At 41.6% G+C, this 20,201-nt stretch overlaps 2 protein-coding genes across 2 annotated transcripts; both read left to right on the forward strand.

The window, feature by feature from the left end:
- Positions 1–233: 233 nt before the first annotated feature.
- On the forward strand, positions 234–14,967 carry LOC113021466 (ectonucleotide pyrophosphatase/phosphodiesterase family member 7-like). The gene is made up of 9 exons (XM_026166180.1): positions 234–260; positions 439–546; positions 2,182–2,305; positions 7,449–7,703; positions 8,138–8,283; positions 8,657–9,286; positions 11,608–11,842; positions 13,737–13,869; positions 14,211–14,967. Exons 1-9 carry the CDS (start codon positions 234–236, stop codon positions 14,266–14,268), a joined length of 1,716 nt encoding a protein of 571 aa, XP_026021965.1. The 3' UTR covers positions 14,269–14,967.
- Positions 14,968–15,368: 401 nt separating this feature from the next.
- Positions 15,369–19,342, forward strand: cbx2 (chromobox homolog 2 (Drosophila Pc class)). Its single transcript, XM_026163997.1, has 5 exons — positions 15,369–15,627; positions 15,722–15,765; positions 17,472–17,537; positions 17,702–17,771; positions 17,858–19,342. The coding sequence occupies exons 1-5, from the start codon at positions 15,556–15,558 to the stop codon at positions 19,184–19,186; spliced, it is 1,581 nt and encodes a 526-aa protein (XP_026019782.1). The 5' UTR covers positions 15,369–15,555; the 3' UTR covers positions 19,187–19,342.
- Positions 19,343–20,201: the final 859 nt, after the last annotated feature.

Below are 20,201 nucleotides of genomic sequence, written 5' to 3' on the forward strand. Positions count from 1 at the left end.
TATTTTTGAGACTTCTACATCATCATGTTGTAAATGTACAACGTAATTGTGGGTTCTCCATACCAACTGTGCTGGAATATAATATAAATAGTAGTAAAAATTAGAATATATACAAAAATAAGAGACAGACGCACATTGGAGAACAAGCTGCAAAGTTCTTGGCAGTAGTGCAAAGACTTGATCTGAATAGAGTCCGTGTGTGAGTGGCCTGAGTGATGGGCGTTATTCACATCATGGCTCTGATTGGTCAGATTGGTGAGGTGGGTGGGCAGGGGCGGGGCGTGGGGATAGTGCTTGTTAACAGACCGAATGGTCCAGGGGAGGAAGCTATTTGTGAGTCTGGAGGTGTGGGACCTGATTGACCTGAGGCGCTGAGTGGAAGGGTCAAACAGGTGGTGGGCGCCTTGTGAAGTCCCTTATGAGTTCTTTGGTTTTAAGGACGCTCAGCTTCAGATCTCTACCTCCACCCTGTACGCTCTCAGCTCCATCAGAGATGAGCCTAACCATGGTGGAGTCATCGGCATAATTGACGATGACAGTGGTTGGGTGGGTTGGTGTGGAGGCATGTGTGTACATGGCCTAAAGTAGGGGGCTGAGAATGCAGCTGAGAATGCAGCCCCCTACTGTGGGAATCTGATGCCAAATGACAGTGGGAGGGAGAGGTGGGGGCAGAGTCAGACTGATTGAGGCCGGTTGGTCTGATATAACAAATATAATTTAAAGTAAAAGTCATATGTAAATGAGTATTTAAAGAAAATTGTCAGAAGGTTCAATAAAAACTAAATTTTACAAAAATGTGAATTTCTGTAAAATGGTTCAGACTTCAAAGGGATAATCTAGGTCAGGGGTGGGCAACTCCAGGCCTCGAGGGCCGGTGTCCTGCAGGTTTTAGATCTCACCTTGGGTCAACACACCTGAATCACATGATTAGTTTGTTACCAGGCCTCTGGAGAACTTCAGGACATGTTGAGGAGCTAATTTAGCCATTTAAATCAGCTGTGTTGGTTCGAGGACACATCTAAAACCTGCAGGGACACCGGCCCTCGAGGCCTGGAGTTGCCCACCCCTGATCTAGGTAAACAAATTTCCTGATTAACTACAGTAAAGTACCAACAGCTGGGGTTACTGCCTCCTCTGATTAACTCAGGGACCACTGTTACCTTCACCCTCCACATCTTCTCTCTCTCCTCTCTCAGCTCTTGGTATTTCTCAAGCTGTCCGTGTCCTTTTTCCTGATGTTGCTATCATTCAGTATAGCTACATCGACCACTACAGCCTTCTTTGCTTGTCCACCACCACTATGTTCGGTTGGCTAGCCTTCACCCGGTTGTCCATATGTATCTGTTAGTCCCACAGGATGTTACCTCTGTCATTCTCAGGGTTCTGTACTTTGGATGAAACCGTTCGTGCACTGATGCCTTGGATTTTATCGCCACCTTTTGCACGTTCATCATCTCAGCAGGGTATCTGTCCCTAGGTGTCAAATCCCCAGATACTGAACTTCCCATTCAGCTGATTCTTCAGAACATGCCTTATTCTCTGGATAGAATTAAGTGGTTGCAGCTTTCCTAGTCACACATTTATTGCTCCCATTCACATCTGGGATTCCAAAGTGCTTTTAGCCATCGTCAGAATCTGGAATCTTGTCTTCTGGTAGTACAATACCCTGAGTTCTGACTACCTTTCCTCGCTTTGTTACCATCCAACTACACTTCTACAGTCAAAATGACATTCCAGTGTCACTGCTGTAGATCCTAGTGGTATATATCAGTGAATCAATGTTTCAGTTACTCCTGGCATAGAGCTTGATGTCATCCATGTAGCGGAGCTGGTTGACCTTTGCTCTATTCTGTCGCTTCCATGTTGTGCTAAGGCAGGTTTTTGGCCTGTAGTTGGATTGCAATGACCCCCTTCTGGGTCTGTGCTGTGCAGGCATCGGTTAGTCATTCTGGGTGCATCATCTATTAGCAGCTGGTTAAGTTCTGCTGCCAGGCACTCATGGAGTACATTCAATTTCTTTAACCACATGAGGACCTGTCACTGCCCAGCTCTTCATGTATGACACTTTCTTGTTGGGTTGCTAGATCCTGTTCAGGGAGGATGTTGTGGTCTGTTCTTAGATCCACTAGCCAATGAGCATTGCTGTTATGTGTTACACTCTTCTCCCATTTGCTCTTCCAGTGTTACGCCAACTCCAACCTTGGTGGGGATGGCCAACGTGTGCTCTACCTGCCACACAGAGGACACCTTGGATGGTTCAATGGGGAACATCTGGTTTATTCTACTGACTTCTGTACTTCTTCAGGTGACTGGCCAAGGCTGTCTTTGAATGTGTGTGAATGTTAGATAGAAAGCATTTATGTAGAAATAACAGACAAAAATCTCCCTGGTTTGGAGGGTACTGTTCTTTGTGGCCATTGCTCATCTTTTGGTTAAGCATCTCGAGGGATCACTGTTGGGATGGTGTAGATCCGCTGGTTGGTTCCAACGATGGTCAAAGTAGGGATTGTTCATAATGCTACATTTACATATTTCTGATTTTCAGAGCGTACTTTATGTAGTCTTGGTAAACATCCATGGAGCATCAAGGTTTCCTCAGGTTACACACGTCTGATGATATTCTATGGGCAAGAATTACAAAAGTATCCTGAGGTAGATTGAGCCTTAAAAAGTAATTTCCTTAAAATTGTGAAATTTGTCTGGATTTAAATAAAATGTGAATAAGTGTGATCATACTTGTATATCAGCAAATAAAAGGAAATATACAAAACTGCAATTTCAAAATACTTTCAAGGCATGAAAACAAGTCGAGATATTCATCGAGTTATTTCATCTAACTAAAAAAATGCTTGTGTTCCTTTTCAAATATTAGCATTTACATTTACATATTTGTTTAGACGCCCCTATTCTAACTCCTGCACATTCTGATGTGCGACTAAAGAGCCGTTGGTGACAACCTCTGCGTGCAACAAATAGAAAAAGAACATGTTTACTTAGCAGGCTGTCCATGAGAGCGAAAGGGGAATTATTAGTGAAGAGCAAGGCCGATATGCCGTAGATTCACAGCTGATAGATTTGGCTTACTGGTGACTTAAGAGATAATAATTACATGCTAGTGGCCTGTTGAAGGAAGCACCAATATATTATAGTAATACTTGTTGTCAGATTCCCGCTGTTCAATTTTCATACTGTATGGTATGTGTACTGTGTTATTCAGGCGGAAATGACTGCCACCCTCTCTAAATGTTAATCTCACTTTCATCAAATCAATGTCACCACACAAAACAGGAGCAGCATTTGCATACGCTTTGTCCAAATATTCATACGGGCACTCAAGGTCAGCATGTACACGTCAATTCAGTTTGACAAAGCGCTGACATGGACATTAGATAGTTAATGGCAACCAAAAGGATACTGAATTTGAATGAAAATGGTTGAATTTTTATTATTATTATTGTGATTATTTTAAAAGGAGCGTTGAATGCGTCTTCACCTCGCTGTGAACCTCTGTGTCTGAGCCCTCTGCTGTCATTACATATTGACCTTACACAGCTACATTTAAAAAACATACGCACACACGCACAAATACACATATAAACACACACCTTGCTCTGCCTTATTCAGTTTCAGCATGGCTGCCTGACAGGTGTGAAAGATTCCTCTCCTTGTAGCACCACGGTTATTATTCTGCTGCACCAGGAGCTGCCACCCCCCTTCACATCCAGTCCCTAAAATCTAGCCTGTTTTTCTGATAAGGCTGTTTCCATGAGAAACTACTGGAGGCTGCCAGCCTGATACGCAATGCTTCAGCACACATCACGACATGCCTAATACTGTGTACCGCAATATTAAAACTACCTACCTAATATAAGTCCTTGTAGTGGCCCCCCAGCTTTGGACTCTTGTTCAGTTGCTTTCAAAGGATGTTTGGTCTGATTGAGGTCTGGGGAATTTGGACACTGGGTGGACATTTGCACTTACCCCTTGTAGCTGGTGCATGACAAAGAAAAATGGAAGTGTCAAAACAACATGTTTAATGTTGGATTTATGGTCCCAGACTGGTATCTATTTGCTCTTTGGCCATGCAGAAGGAAGCATTAGTGGTATTATTGCAACCACAGCAGACATGCTAGCATGCGGTACTTCAAAAAAAAAACAAGAGTGCTGAGCCAGCGATTGTGTCGCCTTTCATAGATAAAATGCTTATTGGTTGACAAAGAAACAGGAAAGGAAGAAATAGTTCAGTTCACCACAAATACACCGAAGACGAAGAAGAAAAAAGAAAACAAAGGTCAAAAACGCACATGAAAAAGCAGAATAGCTGCAATGGAACATTTTCATTGTTTTTAACACTTAGTTTCACTTCCCTTCAAAGACCGTCTGTGTATATTTGCTTCGCTCGGCAGCAGGAGGAGCATTACACTGTACATGAGAGCTAAAAGCAGCTATTTTACTGATAAGCAAGGATTGGATATGACTGTGTAAACGACTTGTCAATCACAAGCCGTTATCCAGTAGTATACATTTGATATGGACCCCAATAAGCGACTGAGGCCATGAAGGGTTTAGCACAATGGTCAGGGCCAAGGGTCGTTTTCCCTCCTCTGTAACTGCAGCTATTGTCCCCTGACATCTGACCACATCGCATGCACATAATTTGCAAGAATGTAATGTCCTTATTGCTGCTTAGAGATGGTGGTGACTCTTAAAGCAGAGCCAACGGGAATCGACAAGTGATATCAATAAATCGGAACAGCTAAATTCTTATCAGTTCCCATGCCGGCTTCGGTTGTTGCTCGTTTCATCTCGTATGTACACATGAGTGCGTTTGTCTGCTGCTTATTTTACTGGTTCAAGTAAAATGCAATACATTTTAATATAAACATGCAGATGTCCACTATCAAATGCACAAAGTCTTGGTAAAGTGTTTAAATGTAAACATGGAAAAAGCATGTGTTGCATAGGCTTGTAGTTCAGGCTCTGAACTACGGAGATTATCAACTATTTCAGTTCCCCAATAAACAGTAAACAGGACAAATCTGATTAATATTCTCCATCGTCACTCCAATTAACAACGTTAATGTTATGTTGTATTAAAGTGCTGTATTTGTAGCTGAGTGAGAAACGTAACAACACAGTGGACCTCCACTGGGCTTTTTCCTGCAGTTTCAACTTTACGCTTGGACTTATTTTCACGTAACCTGATAATAAGCCATTCATGCATTACAAGTTTGTTTGCTCACCATTCAAAACACATCGATCTCGGCACGCTGGCATGAACTTGATGGTCTACTTCCAGTCACAGCAGGGAAAGAAACAGCTTGCCATTCAAACCCAAAAGTGAGCAGAATACAGATGCAGTTAAGAATTTATTTTCACTTATAAAAGAGAGTTTATGTATTTTATATGTGGAGCTCACTCCACTTTCATTAGCAATTCTGATTTAAAAGTCAACATTTTGTAGCACTTCGAGAATTTCAAATGTTTTAACAGATATCTTGTTTGTGAAATGAGTTGTTTACTTTTCAACCTGACAATTACAAGAAAATGCAGAGATCTAAACATCTCTGAGGGAATGGGTTTCATTTGTGCATGGAAATGAAAAAATAACACAACTGCAAGCATTAGCTGCATGTGCATTCTAGTTAAATTATTGTCATGGGACCACACAACCGCACATTTTATACAATGGCACCATTATTTCTGAGCTGCAGAAAAAAATGCACATTAGCTGCAATATCTAATCTAATCCATCTACCCAATGTGTCTAATGATTTTGAGTCTGTGATAACATGTATAACATGTTGTTGAAGCATTTTTCTGCACCAAAAAATAGTTTGGGGATGATTTGTTTGTTTCTTATTTGATTCACGTCCATCTGATTGGGTGATATATCCTTATGCGCTGCATTTACAGCTCTGTGATGTTTTTTTTGTGTACAGAGTGAAATTGCTCAGAGTGACACATCCAATAAAATACAGCAGTGGTGTGAGACAGCATGTGGGAGTTTTTCCCTTCAGTTAAGTTGTCCTAAACCTAAAAAAATGAACCACGTTTTAATGCCCGAAGTCAAGCTGACTTTTAAGAATTTGGGGGTCGGGGTTATGGTGACATATTCAGGAATTTGTAATATGTACTTTTCATTATCTAAGATTTCCTAAGGATGGGAAAGTGATATAAAAGTTAAACAAAAGTCAAAATTCACATGAACATATGAACATTGCTAAAAGAAAGTCATGCTCCAACCCTGAGAAATGCCATGGTCTTATTCTGTGTACTGTTACTGCTTTTGCTGTGACTCAACGAGTGCATTTGATTCGGCCTTGTGTCTGGGGAAGGTGTTCTGCATGGTTGCGTATGGGCAGCAGGGAGTGCTAAAGGCAAAAAACGCACTTTTTCTCTTCAAGAAAATGTGAAGATCCCCACGGTAATTCTATACAGGACTGAGAGGGTCAGATGAAGTTTGCTCGCCCACCAAGTTCAGGGTGTGTGTGTTTGATAAAGTTCTCATAGCAGAGATCTGAGACTTTCCCCAGTCTCAGCAGTCCAAAACACTCATCCGAATCTTGCTGACAGCGGACGGCAAGCAGATAGAGTTAATATGAGAAAGCTAATGCATATGAATAAGGTAAATGAAAGCTGATGAATGTTATCCCTTATCTCCATAAAGATTAGACTATTCCCTTGAACCTCTGTCAAGGACACACACAATAAAGAACAAATTTGAAGAGTTAGCTTGTCTAGCAATTTGATGGACGTCGATAAGTTTACATCACAGTTATAGATACAACGTCTGGACGGGGACACCGTGTATGATATGAACTAAAGTGCCGAGGAGGCTTCTGTTCATTTTTTTAACAGTTTGTCCACCCTCATGGTCATTGCTGAAAGAAATCTATGTGGATTTCTAAAGACCTTATAACAATATCCTGGAGCTATTTAAACATTAGAGTTATTAAAATGAATATGTCTATTAGGATCTTTTCCTCCCTTGAGTCTCCTGCTATCTGACGAGTATATATACTCTCATTCTCCTCTTTATTTTCTTGGTGTCAGATCAATCATGCACCATCCCAACTCAAGGTGAAACCCATCAAAGTGTCATTCCCCCATTGTCAGTGATTCACAAGAAACTCCGACACACAGACGGGCAGGCAGACAAACAGAAAGACAACATCAACAAGCGAGTTAGGGGGAAAACAAACAGCCGTGAGGCCTGGAGAGATTAATCTGCTTTACTGCAGTTCCTCAAGAGGAAAACTGGGGAACTTCTCTGAGAACACAACTCGCTGCCATAAAGCCAGCCCATAAACATCATGCAGAAAAGATTAGGTCGCTTCAATCACTGAGATAAGATAAGTTGGTGAAACTTTGCCCAGAAGTTACTGGGTTGACAAACCTCATGAGGTGGCTTTCCTTTTGTAAATCAGATTTTAGCTGAGCGACAGAGTCGGCGCCTACGTTCACCATGCTGTGGACCGCGAGTCTCTGCGTCCTCTGGGCCTCATCGGTCCTCGGAGCGCCGGTAAACAACGAGAAACAGAAGGTGCTGCTGATCTCATTCGATGGTTTCCGGTGGGATTACGACCGCGACGTGGACACGCCGAACCTCGACCAAATGGCCGAGGACGGCGTCAAAGCCCTGTATGTCACCCCTCCGTACCTCACCATCACCAGTCCGACACACTTCACCCTCTTGACAGGTAAAGAGTTTCATTTTCTACAGCAGCGCTTCTACTTGGCAGGGGATCTGCATATCATGACAGAGTAGTAACCGCTCTGAGTTTACTTTGCAAGTATTGAAAAAGCCACAGGAAAAAGGAATTAGTCGTAATTGAATGTCCCAGGGTCCAACGGCTTTTATAGCTGAGTAAGATGATTATGCTTGGATGACTGAGGGAAGAATTCTCTGCTCCTTTTTTTTAAATTTTGTATTCTGACTCTCGAATCATCAGCGCCTGCTAAAAGAAATTTAACTTCCTTGAAATTAAATTCCTCTAATCTCCGAAGTTGGTCGTAAGACCTTGTCCAAAAGCGTCATGCCACTCAGCCCGTTAAGTTGATAGAATTTTTAATGTGAATGTGTCACGCTATGAATAATGAGAGCAAGCCGACTGACAGCGATTCTCTTCTGCAGGCCGCTACATCGAGAATCACGGGGTAATCCACAACATGTTTTTCAACACAACCACCGGAGAGAAGAAGTCTTACTATCAGAGTCAGTTTGTGGATCAGTGGTGGGACAATGGCACTCTGCCTATCTGGATCACAGCACAGAGACAGGTCTGCGCAGCACAATTTCCATCTCATCACTGTGAGAGACTGTTTTGCTGTTTACAGAAATAGAAACCATTTCTCTTGACAAAACACCTCTGAAGGCTCGCTGAATGATTTCAGGAAGATCACCGCAGTTAGACTGCAAATAATTCTGCAGGCGTAGATGTTAACGGCATGCAAATGACAGCTGCTCTAAGTTTGCTTCAAAGGTTAAGCTGTAGGTTTAAGAAAATTAATCAAAATCCGGCTATTACTGATGTGCTTTCCTAGCGTGTTGACCCACAGTATGAACAGATGTAGCTTTCACATACTTGTCAGCGTGTCAAGTGCATATGTCATGTTTATGTTAATGCGGCCTTGTTTTTTTCTAACCTTCCAGGGCCTAAAAGCTGGCTCTCTTCACTTTCCTGGCACAGCTTCCAGTTACCAGGGACAGTTTGTTATGCACAAGGAAGTGGAGCCGCAGCTTTACAACTACAAGAACGAGACCGCTTGGCGAGAAAACACAGATAAAGTGATGAGCTGGTTCAGAGACAAGAACGTGAACTTTGTTTCCTTCTACTTTGGCGAGCCTGACGGTACAGGCCACAGATACGGTCCGGACTCGAATGAACGTAGAGAGATGGTGAAACAAGTGGACCGAACAGTGGGCTATATTCGGCAATCAGCTGAGCGACACGGGCTGACTCACCGCCTTAACATCATCATCACGTCAGACCACGGCATGTCCACCGTGTATCGTAATGGTCTGGTGGAGGAAATCACCCTGTCAAAGATCCCAGGCTTTTCATTCGGGGACCTGTCCTTCCACTTGGTGGACTACGGACCTTCCGGGATGCTGTCGCCCAAGCCAGGCAGGCTGGAGGCGGTGTACAATGCCTTAAAAGGGGCTCATCCACATCTCCACGTGTACAAAAAGGAGGACGTGCCAGAGCACCTTCGCTTTACTAAAAACGATCGCATCCTCCCCATCATTTTATGGGCCGACCCTGGATACGTAATCAACGGGGTACGTTGACGGATGCTCAATTGTGTTTTTCACACTCTCACCTGACAAGCTGTCAGACAAGATCTTCAGCAGCAATCATACGTGCCAAATCTAACATTTACTCATGCCGGGGCATCACATAGTGCCATTTTTTTCAGCAGCTGCTGTGTGGTACAACTGTACGCAGCAATATTTCCCTCAGAGAGATAACAAGCTCGAAAGTCCACAAGTTGGAGAAGTGGAGGGTAAAGTTATAGGTTTATCAGCCAGGAGATGATAGTTTTGATTGTGTTTAGACCTTAGTCTTTTGCACTTTGATGGTTAGCTTCAGAGACTGTGAACATCCCCCGAGTCAAAGGTATGAGGATCAGAGCTGAGGTTAAAATGAGCAGTTTGGTTAACATTAACCCTTTGTACAGAATTACTGCATGTTTCGGTCACCAAACAGAAAAAAATGCAATGCCTAAATATATGAGAAATAATTTGTTTAACATGGGGCTAAAGCAAAACTGAACCCTAACCCTAGATAGGTCGCTGGTGACCTCGGGGATGTCAAGACGTTAAAACCACTTGCTCAGAGTCAAGAAATCATCAAGGTTGGCGTTACAGCATGCTGCTTTACAACAGTAAGCATGCATATTAATAAAAGCAAACACAACCAAACTAGAACGAATAAACTCCTACTTATTTATCTAAGCATGAGAAGCAATGGCCTTTAGAAAGCTGCAACAATATGGTCATTTCATAGGATTCCAGTGACTCCAGAAAGTTTACAACCACAAAAAGTGTGGTAGCAATTCTAGCTAGTTTTATAGTTTTACAGCAGCCTGTAGGTTTAAATTATGAAATGTGATTATGAACGTGTGTTTCAGCTATTTTACAGAGTAACGTGAAAGTAATCTAACGAGTAGGATAATGAATTACTGTCTCCTTGGAGGACTTAAGTAACGTCCTTACTTTTAAGAAAAATGTATATATGTAATAATTACTTTTGAGTAATGACCCCCACAGCGGTCACAACAAAAAGGGGGAAGTTTCTCCAACAGCACAAAATTAATTTGCACAAAATGTCTTTGCTATAACTGCTACGCTATCAAAGCAAAGCTAATGAGACGCAATTAAAATCGATAAATGATATCGATAACGGAATCTGAATCGATAAAGTCTTACCAGTTCTTCTTCCGTTCATTCACCCTCAACATAGAGAGCTGACATTTGTTCTCATGCAACATAATAAACTGCAAAGTGCAGCTTCGGCAAACATTCGCACTTCTTGTTGTAACTTATTAACAACCAGGCAATTTATGTGATTATGACCTACGTAGGTGGTCATAAGGATTCTAAATGACAAGCACTTCTATAGCGATAAAGAGCCAGATTAATTATCTGGTACATGCCATCTGGGCTTTTTTCTACAAATTTCCTCATTTCTTGACTACAGAAATAATTAAATTACTTAAATTCTGCTCATTGAAAATACTTAAACTGGGCTCTTTTCAGCCAGACGCAAGGAGTTAAATTCTAATCTTAGTACATTACAATTTTAATCAAGTGCATTTGCACGTCCTCAGGATAATCCAGGCCTTGCTGATGACATGCAGTACGCTCTCAAATGCTTCATGAAGCTATTCATGCCTCAAAATTCAAAATTAGCATTTTCATTTGGCTCTACACTCACTCAGTCACTCTGCTGTGCAGCAACTTTGCAAGCAAATGTGTCCATCAGTACTGAGAACCATTAAATCACAACTTAATTTAAAAGAGGAAATTTTAAAATTCTGGAATGTCCTAAAAACCCTGAAAAAGAGGAAAATAGATTTTTTTCTTTTAATCCAGTGACAAAATGTGTTAAATCCCAGGTCTGTATGTTGGGACTGGAAATTTGGCTCTTCGTTCCCTCCATTTTTTTTATATACTCATTTTAGTTTGATCTAAGAGAAGGAAAAAAATGTCGAGATGGTTACATAACACAGAGACAACTGTGTATTCTGAATTCTGGAAATGTGTTGGAAAACTACTATATATAACATTTAATTATGAAACCATTTTAAATCTTTAAAGTATTTCATGAAAATGAACATTTTCGAGTTGGATTAACGGTCTCATTTAGGCATTATCACTGGCTGGCAGCAGTCACAAAGGGTGAAAGGGCTTTCATTGCACAATGTAGACAATCCGCTTTGGCTTGGTCAATACCTCCCTCTGCTGACTGACTGAGAGTAGACCAAGATGTGGACGTCTGTTGAGGTTTTATTTTATTTGACTACCTTTTGAAAGTTAGATTCTAATTGAATCTATCAAACTGGGTCAAGAGAGTTATGTTATCCATCCTGTCCTTGCAGTATTTCCCAGTTCAATTCAACAAGGGAGAGCATGGCTATGACAACCAAGCGATGGACATGAAACCTTTCTTCAGGGCAGTGGGTCCAGCGTTTCACAAAAACCTAAAGGTGGGGCCCTTTGAGACAGTGAACATCTACCCCTTGATGTGTCACATCCTGGGCATCGAGCCGGAGGTCAATGACGGCCATCTCGACGCTACCAAACACATGCTGGTTACTAGCACTGCTGCTCGAGGTGAGTTTATATCAGACTAATGAGTCTCTCCCCGTGGCACTGAAAGTGTGTCGCTCCAACACCTGCTCCTTCATTACTGGGCCGATCATCCATCATTTCTGACTTTAGTTGTGTCCAAATCAGATGTAGGGTTGCTATAGGTTACAACTACAAATTACATCTGGTGTTCTCGAGGCGAGGTTGGAAACATTTTTTTCCTCCAATGAAGTCTAAAGAGCTCATATATGAAAGTAAAGAAAAGTAGAAAAGTTCACAAAAATCATCTAATCTTCATAAAAACAGCAGAAATGGGCACCTTACTACTGCTTTTGTGCTTTTCAGTCATTTGATATCTTCAGCCCAAGACCCAATGGTTACTGATAAATACTAAAACATTAATACAGGTTACAAATGTATCCTTTGATTTGGCTCTCAAAACAGAAGGAAAGAATTAACTGGTTAATTTGTTGATTTAATACACATTTGGTGTTTTATTGAGCATCTGACTGGAAAAATGGTAAATGTGGGAGTGAGTCAGCATACACTACATAGTAATAAATGAATATGTCAGCCAGAACAACTCACTGATGACTCATTGATGTGTTAAGTCAAAGTGAATCTCAAACATGTATCATCTCGCTGATGTAACAAGGCGAAGAAATGCTTATATCAAAACCAGATATTATTTAGTTAGTACAACCCACCTCTGATCTAAATAATAATAATAATTCTTCAATTATTCACATGTTGGTGTGTCTACTATCTGGTATCATCAAACTAAGGTAAGATACTAAATGTTATCGATATGATCACATATTTTTTTCAGTGGTCGCAAACACTAAAAGCTGATTGGCTCGCTTACTTTGACGTGTGATGTAATAATGAAGTCATCAGGTCAGGATGCACTCTGTGCCATTTCTTTTATTCAATTTTTATTATTGTTCTTTCTATTAAAAATTAGGTTAATATTAAAAATAAATAACAATATTACTTGTTTGACATAATAGGATTTTTCCCACCACTTGGGCCGACCCAAAACTTGTCAGACTGTCTATGAAAACTCAGACATTTTTATAAAAATAAACCTCAGACCTGTTAAAACTTGGCCTACATTTCAACAACTTGTATATGTAACTTTATATTTACAATAATGGATTGAGCAGGACGACACTGTTGTTCCCTGACAAACACTTTCTTCAGTCCTTACCACTGCAGTCCCCTCCCCCTTTAGCCACACCCCTAGACTGGTCACCACACAGATAACTGTTATGCTGGACAGCCATTAATATGCACCGATCTCTTCTTAGACACCTTTGCCTGCTGGCTTTTATGAAATATATAACAGAGCCATATTTAACTCTCACATTTGTAAAGCACAAAGTCATCACTGAACTAGCAAGAAAACAAGACACAGTCAGACAAATCACGCTAGCAAGACATGCAGATATAAACACAAATACGAAAGTTATAATATGTGGTTAACATAACAGTATACTGTCAATTTACCCCAAACAATGATCCTTTCTTAATTCTACCCAAGTACTTCTGTTGCTCAAACTGTTATAGAACAAATCTAAGGATATTGGCCCACACCGTTTTTCACACCATGTGATGAGGCACATAATCAATAGTGGGTCAATGACCCTCCATAAGAGACAGCTCCCACTAGGGCTTAAATACCTGGGTCTCTTCAGCATATGGTCTTATGACCGAAGAAGAAACTTAAAGAAGTCCAGGCGCTTTCTTTTCCAAGCTCCATGACCGGGTCGTCTTTGAGCTCTGAAAGCAAATAAAAATCGATACAATTAAATAACACTAACATTTTTTATGTCAGTACAGAAATATTAAAGAAAAAGGCTTCATAAAAAATTTAATCTTCAATGTGTGAATTTTTTGTTTTTCTTTCTTCTTTCAGCTGAAAGTAGTTCACACAGGAAGTACATGAAAAACGCCTTCACTGGACTGGCTGCGGTAGCTGGATTTCTTGTCATAGTGTTTGCAGCAGCAGTGGTCCAACGACTACTCAAGCAGAAACGCAAGACAAAGAGGTAATGACTTATTCATTCAAAACTGTTATACATCCAAGACAAATAAAAATCTATATGGTAAATGGCCTGTATTTGTTTAGCGCTTTACTAGTCCCTAAGGACCCCAAAGCGCTTTACATCCAGTCATCCACCCATTCACACACACATTCACACACTGGTGATGGCAGCTACATTGTAGCCACAGCCGCCCTGGGGCGCACTGACAGAGGCAAGGCTGCCGGACACTGGCGCCACCGGGCCCTCTGACCACCACCAGTAAGCAACGGGTGAAGTGTCTTGCCCAAGGACACAACGACCGAGACTGTCGGAGCCAAGTAAAATTTCTTTACTTTGTGTTTCAGATCAGGAAGTTTGAGAGATCTTCCGGAAAAAGAAGACGCACATCAAACTCCATTTTGAACATCACAATAATGAAGAGAGATTTAAAAGCAGCTCCCTGTGGACGGACCCTCTGCATGATTCTCTTTCATGGCAAATTGCATTAGAACCCAAAGAGCAGAGTGTAAATTATTATTTAAGCTATTTTCAAATAATACAAAGTGACAAAAGAAGGATCAGAACAAGTTTAACTGGAGATGCCCTGGTTTATGCATGAATGAAGAACATTTAGGTCTTTTTCAAATCTGCTGTAATTAAATGGGAATAAACATCCATAAGCAGTGCTGTGTTGGGACACTGGAATATAAACATCTGAGACCATTACCGTAACGTTATATTACTTTTATGTACTAAATAAACATAAAAGCCATAAAGCAAAACGAGGTGCTGGGGTGAGGCTGTGAGCAATTAAATTAAGATAAAAGGTGCTGAGAACAAAGTAGCGATCATCATATTAAGGCCATCGCGTCTCTACTTTCATTTAAAGAAGTGAATACACGTCTACGGTGGCTGCCAAGTGACATATTTTGAGGAACTACATACTCATCAGTTGCCGCCTCTCCTCGGATAAAAATGTCAAGTTAAACACGGGTGCTCAACACTTCCGGTTGTAACTTTCAACATAAATGTAAACCCTCCGGGTTTTTTATATTGTCTATATATCAAAAGTTCAAATATATATTTTGACTTGTACGCCAGAACCGTTTAGTTCTCATTAGCTGAGTCCTCATTTTTTTTCTTTTTAGCATAACATTTAAGACTTGTATGGAACTTATTTAAATACAATACTTTAATCAACATGCTGCCCTTTAAACTTGTACTACGTGAACTGGTTATTTAACTGGTTTACTTGCTTGAGTTTGTTTTTTGCGTAAAGCATGTTAAAATAAATCTTGTGCATAAAATTAACGGAATAAACTATTCTATTATGAAATCAATTTTTGTGTGCATTTTATTTTTTATTAGTCCTTTATTTATCCAGGTAAAAAAAAAAATCTCATTTCCAAGAGAGACCTGACATCAAATATTATATATTCTGACTGTATAAGTTTTTAATTGTTTTTTTCTTGATATTTTTGCATTCATGTTAAGCGCAGTTTGTGTCGTTATATAAGCCTAGATGCTTTAAAAATTTTCTTGCGGGATAACAAATTAAAATTAGCCCTCTGGCTGAATTTTGGCACTCGGGCGTTCTTTTATTTTGAAGGCGGGCCCTTGAGCATCCGGTTTGGTCCCAGCGTAATTCCGCCGTGCGGGCGCCGCGCTGTTCTTTTGATAAAGGATTCTTATGCAAGGGCGAAGGCAGACATGGAGGAACTGAGCGCCGTGGGAGAGCAGGTTTTTGATGCGGAATGCATCTTAAACAAACGAATGAGAAAGGTCAGCGCTGTGAAACCGCTGTGTTAGATTTTATCCACGTATTTTTCTCCTATTTTACAAACGGTCTGTTTCTCTTTTGGGGGTTTTCTTTCAGGGAAAGTTGGAGTTTCTCGTCAAGTGGAGGGGATGGTCATCCAAGTAAGTACAAGTGGTGCTGCTCCGGCCGAAACAATGAAAACAACAACAGCGTGTCGCTTGTTGCTTTTAGCTAAACCCAAACTTTTATTTTTTATTTTTAAAAAAATAAATAAAAGCACAAGAATCCAAATTTTAACAGCAGTAAAATGAAACTCCGTTATTTCCACCTGAGGGTTTTACACAATACACATTTGCTTCCTTTTGTTCGATATTTACGTTTTGGAAGTTATCGGATAGCCAAAGAAAACACTTTAGGGCTAATTCAGCTTTTCATACATCAACTTATTCATTTTAGTTATGACGTTTGGCTGATTTTATTCATCGTTTTTAAGTTTTATCTTTTTTTTTGTCTTTGACTCGGACTGGGACATCCGAAATTCACGATGGTTACTTGATATTTATTTAAATGTATATATATAAGTATTTCTCTGTGCTGTTCCACTCGAAGTGTGTGTTATACGTGCATGTTTGTGCCTGTAAATCTCCACTACGCCTTCATTTCTTGTCACTTGCCCTCTGTTCACTTCACATTGTTGCTGTAATCCACCATCAATGCACACTGTTGCCTGCCAGCTCCATGGCTTTCTGTTAGAACCACATCCTTTGTGTGTGTGTGTGTGTGTGCAACGAAAGGGTGGGGGTTGATTATTTCACTGGTGACTGCAGATCAGAATGGGCCATTCACCAGCTCCTGATAAAGCGAGTGGTCATTGAAAAGGCCTGTTTTCAGTTTGTTTCTGCACTTAGCCCATTTAGTTATTTTCTCCTCAATTTATGCTCACTATCAAATTATTAGTCACTGAATGGGGCCACTGATGCAGCCACACTCAGGAATCAAGCTAACGGACGCTCAAACTTAAGTTTCAGATATAAGATTGAAAAACAAACAAGAAGCAAATTCAATAACTCGGCAGTGCAACAGCCAGCCTTTGACATCGTGTGCAGGCACCACCAACAAAGCTCTGCAAAACAAAGTTATTTGTGTTGATGGAAAAAAAGAAAAAGAAAATCTTCATTCTGTATTTTTACAACGTCCCACTCATGTTGGTAACCTCCGTGATCCAAAATAATGCGCTTACTTCCTTCCTCAACAAACACAACTGTGCTTGTTGAGGAAACAAAGGAAGTGTAAAAAACTGATTCGGTGTAGTACCTAAAGTCAGCAGTTTGATTGATGCCTCACGTATGGTGTGATGTATAGAATCAATCAGATTTTTAACTTTTACCCTTATGGATTACATATCTGTCATCCACTCAGTCCTTATTACTGTTTAATAAACCGTTTTTGTAGCTGTTTAAATCATTCTCAAACCACGAGTGCAGGGACAGACGGGTCTTCACTCTACATATTAAGATATTGTTTACTAATTAGTGTTTTATGACTTTGTGGTTACACGGGTCTGTTTGTCTCTATAAAGCCAAGCTGTCACTAGCTGTAGTGTTGTTTTAATCTCCCGAGTATTAGATTTCTGTTCTCGTCCTTTTTCGAGCTCACCTGAGACGTCTTTAAATAAAGTGAGGGACTGCCTGTGCTCAGTTTATGGCTGCTAGAACAACAGAGCCCTGTGTTGCTCAATGAATGGACTCTGTTGAAAAGTCATTTTCTAAATCTGGAAGCACTCCTCAAACTGTGGAGTACCTTTAGTTTTTGATTTGGATTAACACTAAAATGTGTGTTAATGTTTCGCCATGTCTGCTCACTTCAGACACAACAGCTGGGAGCCCCAAGAAAATATCCTCGACCCGAGACTGCTGGCTGCATTCAACAAGAAGTAAGTGTCTACGTTAAGATGTACCGCACTTTAAAGTTTGCTGTGCTACGCGATGCTGTAGTTGTTGCAGTCGTAACCCTGTTGGCATTTAAAACACACAACATTAATATGAAATATGTTTAATAATTATGACTCCTTGTTTCATGTTTGCTGACGTATTACAGAGAGCAGGAAAAGGAGCTTCTGCTGCGTAAAAGAGGGAAGAGGCCCAGAGGACGGCCTCGGAAAATCCTTGTAAGTTTGATTCAAAAGATGATTTTTTTTTGCAGGATTTAGTCCCAAACAGAGTATCTAACATTCCCTTCTTATTAAAAACATAGGAAAATATGCCTGAAGCTCCAAAGTCGAGCAGCTCCTCGTCTGGCTCGTCGTCATCCTCGTCCGATTCCTCGTCTTCGTGCTCCTCTTCCTCGTCGTCCTCGGATGATGACGACGATGACGACGGCAGCCAAGTTAAACAAGTCAGCCCAAGCGTGAGAACGAGAGAGCTGAATCCTGTCCCTCAGAAGAAGGCGCAGATAGTCATGGCGAAACAGGAGCCTCCCAAGAAACGGAGTAGGAAACCTCTGCCCTCCGAAGTGAAGGAGTTCCAGCAGAACAAGGGCCCGCGCAAGACTGCCAAAGATACGGATATTCCAGGAGCAATCAAGAAGCCGGTTCACCCGGCCAGCTTTACCTTCATGGGTTTCCACCGGGGCTCGGCCAGGGATACGGTGGGTGGTCCGAACAGAAGCTCCCTCGCCCAGGTCGGTGCTGTTAAAAACTCCTTGAGCTCCGTGGGATCTGGCAGGCCGTCGATCCAGCCTTCCTCTCTTCCGCTGAACAAGTCCAGCCAAAGCAGAAATGTCACCGAGAGTAAACTTCCCGTCTCCGGTATGAGCAGCGGGACAAGCCTGGATTTAAAAGCAGCTCCTAGTAAATCAAAAGGCGTAGCAGCGCTGAATCTGAATACATCCAAACACCCCATTCAAGGAACCACTCAGCATACACTAAGCTCCCCTAATGGACAAAAGAAACCGGCCCCTGTGACGACAGCGCAGCGGATACCCGGTGCTAAAACGGTGGCGTCCTTGCCATCTAACGTCTCCTCCAATCAGGGCCTTCAGCCCCTCAACCTGCAGAACAAACTGGTGCAAAGCAGTGATGCTCCTGGAAACGGCACGGCACCAGTGTCAGGCCCCAGAAATGCTGCAAACCCAGCACGGAAACCTGTGACACAAAATCAAGAGTGTAAACCCCCAAAGAGTCCCGCGACCCCCGGAAGACTGCAGGCCAGAAAAACACAGCCCGGCACAGACAAGGTCAGAGAGGTCAATGACATCCAGGCCTCCAGAGTCCAAGGAAGGCTGGAGAGGAGTGGCGTGCATAAATCCCCCACAGAGGCCCAGAGCCAGCAGGACAGGTCGGCCTCCAAAGACGGCAAAAAAGCCAAAATGAACGAGATGAGCACGGGAGAGGAGGAGAGCAGCTCCGACTCGGACCAGGATTCTTCCTACGCCGGACAGGTCGCGGTCCAGAGCCAGGACTGGAAGCCTACGCGAAGCCTGATCGAACACGTGTTCGTAACGGATGTTACAGCTAATCTGGTTACCGTCACGGTCAAGGAGTCGCCGACCAGCGTGGGCTTCTTCAGCATTCGCAACTGTTGAGTTGACTGCAAACTGAGTGGATTCAAGTTCTGAGAAAACTGAAGAAACACTCCAGGGAGTGAATGAATGAATGAATGAATGAATGGGTCAATTTGTTCTTTATCTTTTTGTAGTCAACGATAGACTGTGAGGTATTAAAAAAATCATTTATTGATAGTAATTATTTATTTGTTCGTGTAAAAAAACAAACAAAAATCAAACCTGATAAAACCTTTTCCCCCTGTGAGCGTTTCATCAAAATCACATTTAGCTTTGAGCTAAAATAGCAACGCTCCCCCACGGGCAGCTGAATCGGTGCAAAACATTAGCGCTCACACATTTATCCACATTGATCTTGTGTGTGTGTTTCTGTTTGAGGTATCCTCTGCTTTGTTATATAACAGCAGATAGAAGGAATGTCTTTATGAAGAAATTATGAAAGGCAGGTGTGAGCAGGAGGTTTAGCTTCTTTTATGGATAGCTCATTTAGGTTTGAATAATCTCTTAATGTTGTGAATCCATGTCGTTCGATAGCTCAGCCAGTTTAAATCTTAGCGTTGAGTCGATAGGGTTTATTTTTGTAACATTTCTGAAATTAGCTACCTCTCGTTTGTTCATTTCTTTGGGGAAAAAAATCCCTCCAGGGTATATCATCATTGTGTTTATATATATTTTTATATAGGTCTCAATGTATTGGACTTTGATGCTGTTTAATCTTGTGTTAGTACCAGCAACAGCTTCATTTCTGTGTACTAAAAAAAGAAAACACCACATCTGAACTGACTGTGCGCACCATTATCACCTCAAAGAGAAGCTTCATTCCACAATGTAGCCGGTTTATCAGCGCAGTTTTCCGAATGGGCTGAAGCATGCACAGTCAGATACAGTATCTCCGTTTCCCCTCCGACGCTCAGATAAGACTCGGCCCCGGCTGAGGTTCGCTCTTCTTCCTTTGCACCGCTTCCACGAGATATTCACCAGCAACTTGCGTCTTCTGTGACTGGAAATTTTGGAGGAAAGTGCTCTTGTTGCAAAG

Source organism: Astatotilapia calliptera, chromosome 4 (genome assembly GCF_900246225.1).
Source record: "Astatotilapia calliptera chromosome 4, fAstCal1.2, whole genome shotgun sequence".
Lineage (NCBI taxonomy): Eukaryota > Metazoa > Chordata > Actinopteri > Cichliformes > Cichlidae > Astatotilapia > Astatotilapia calliptera.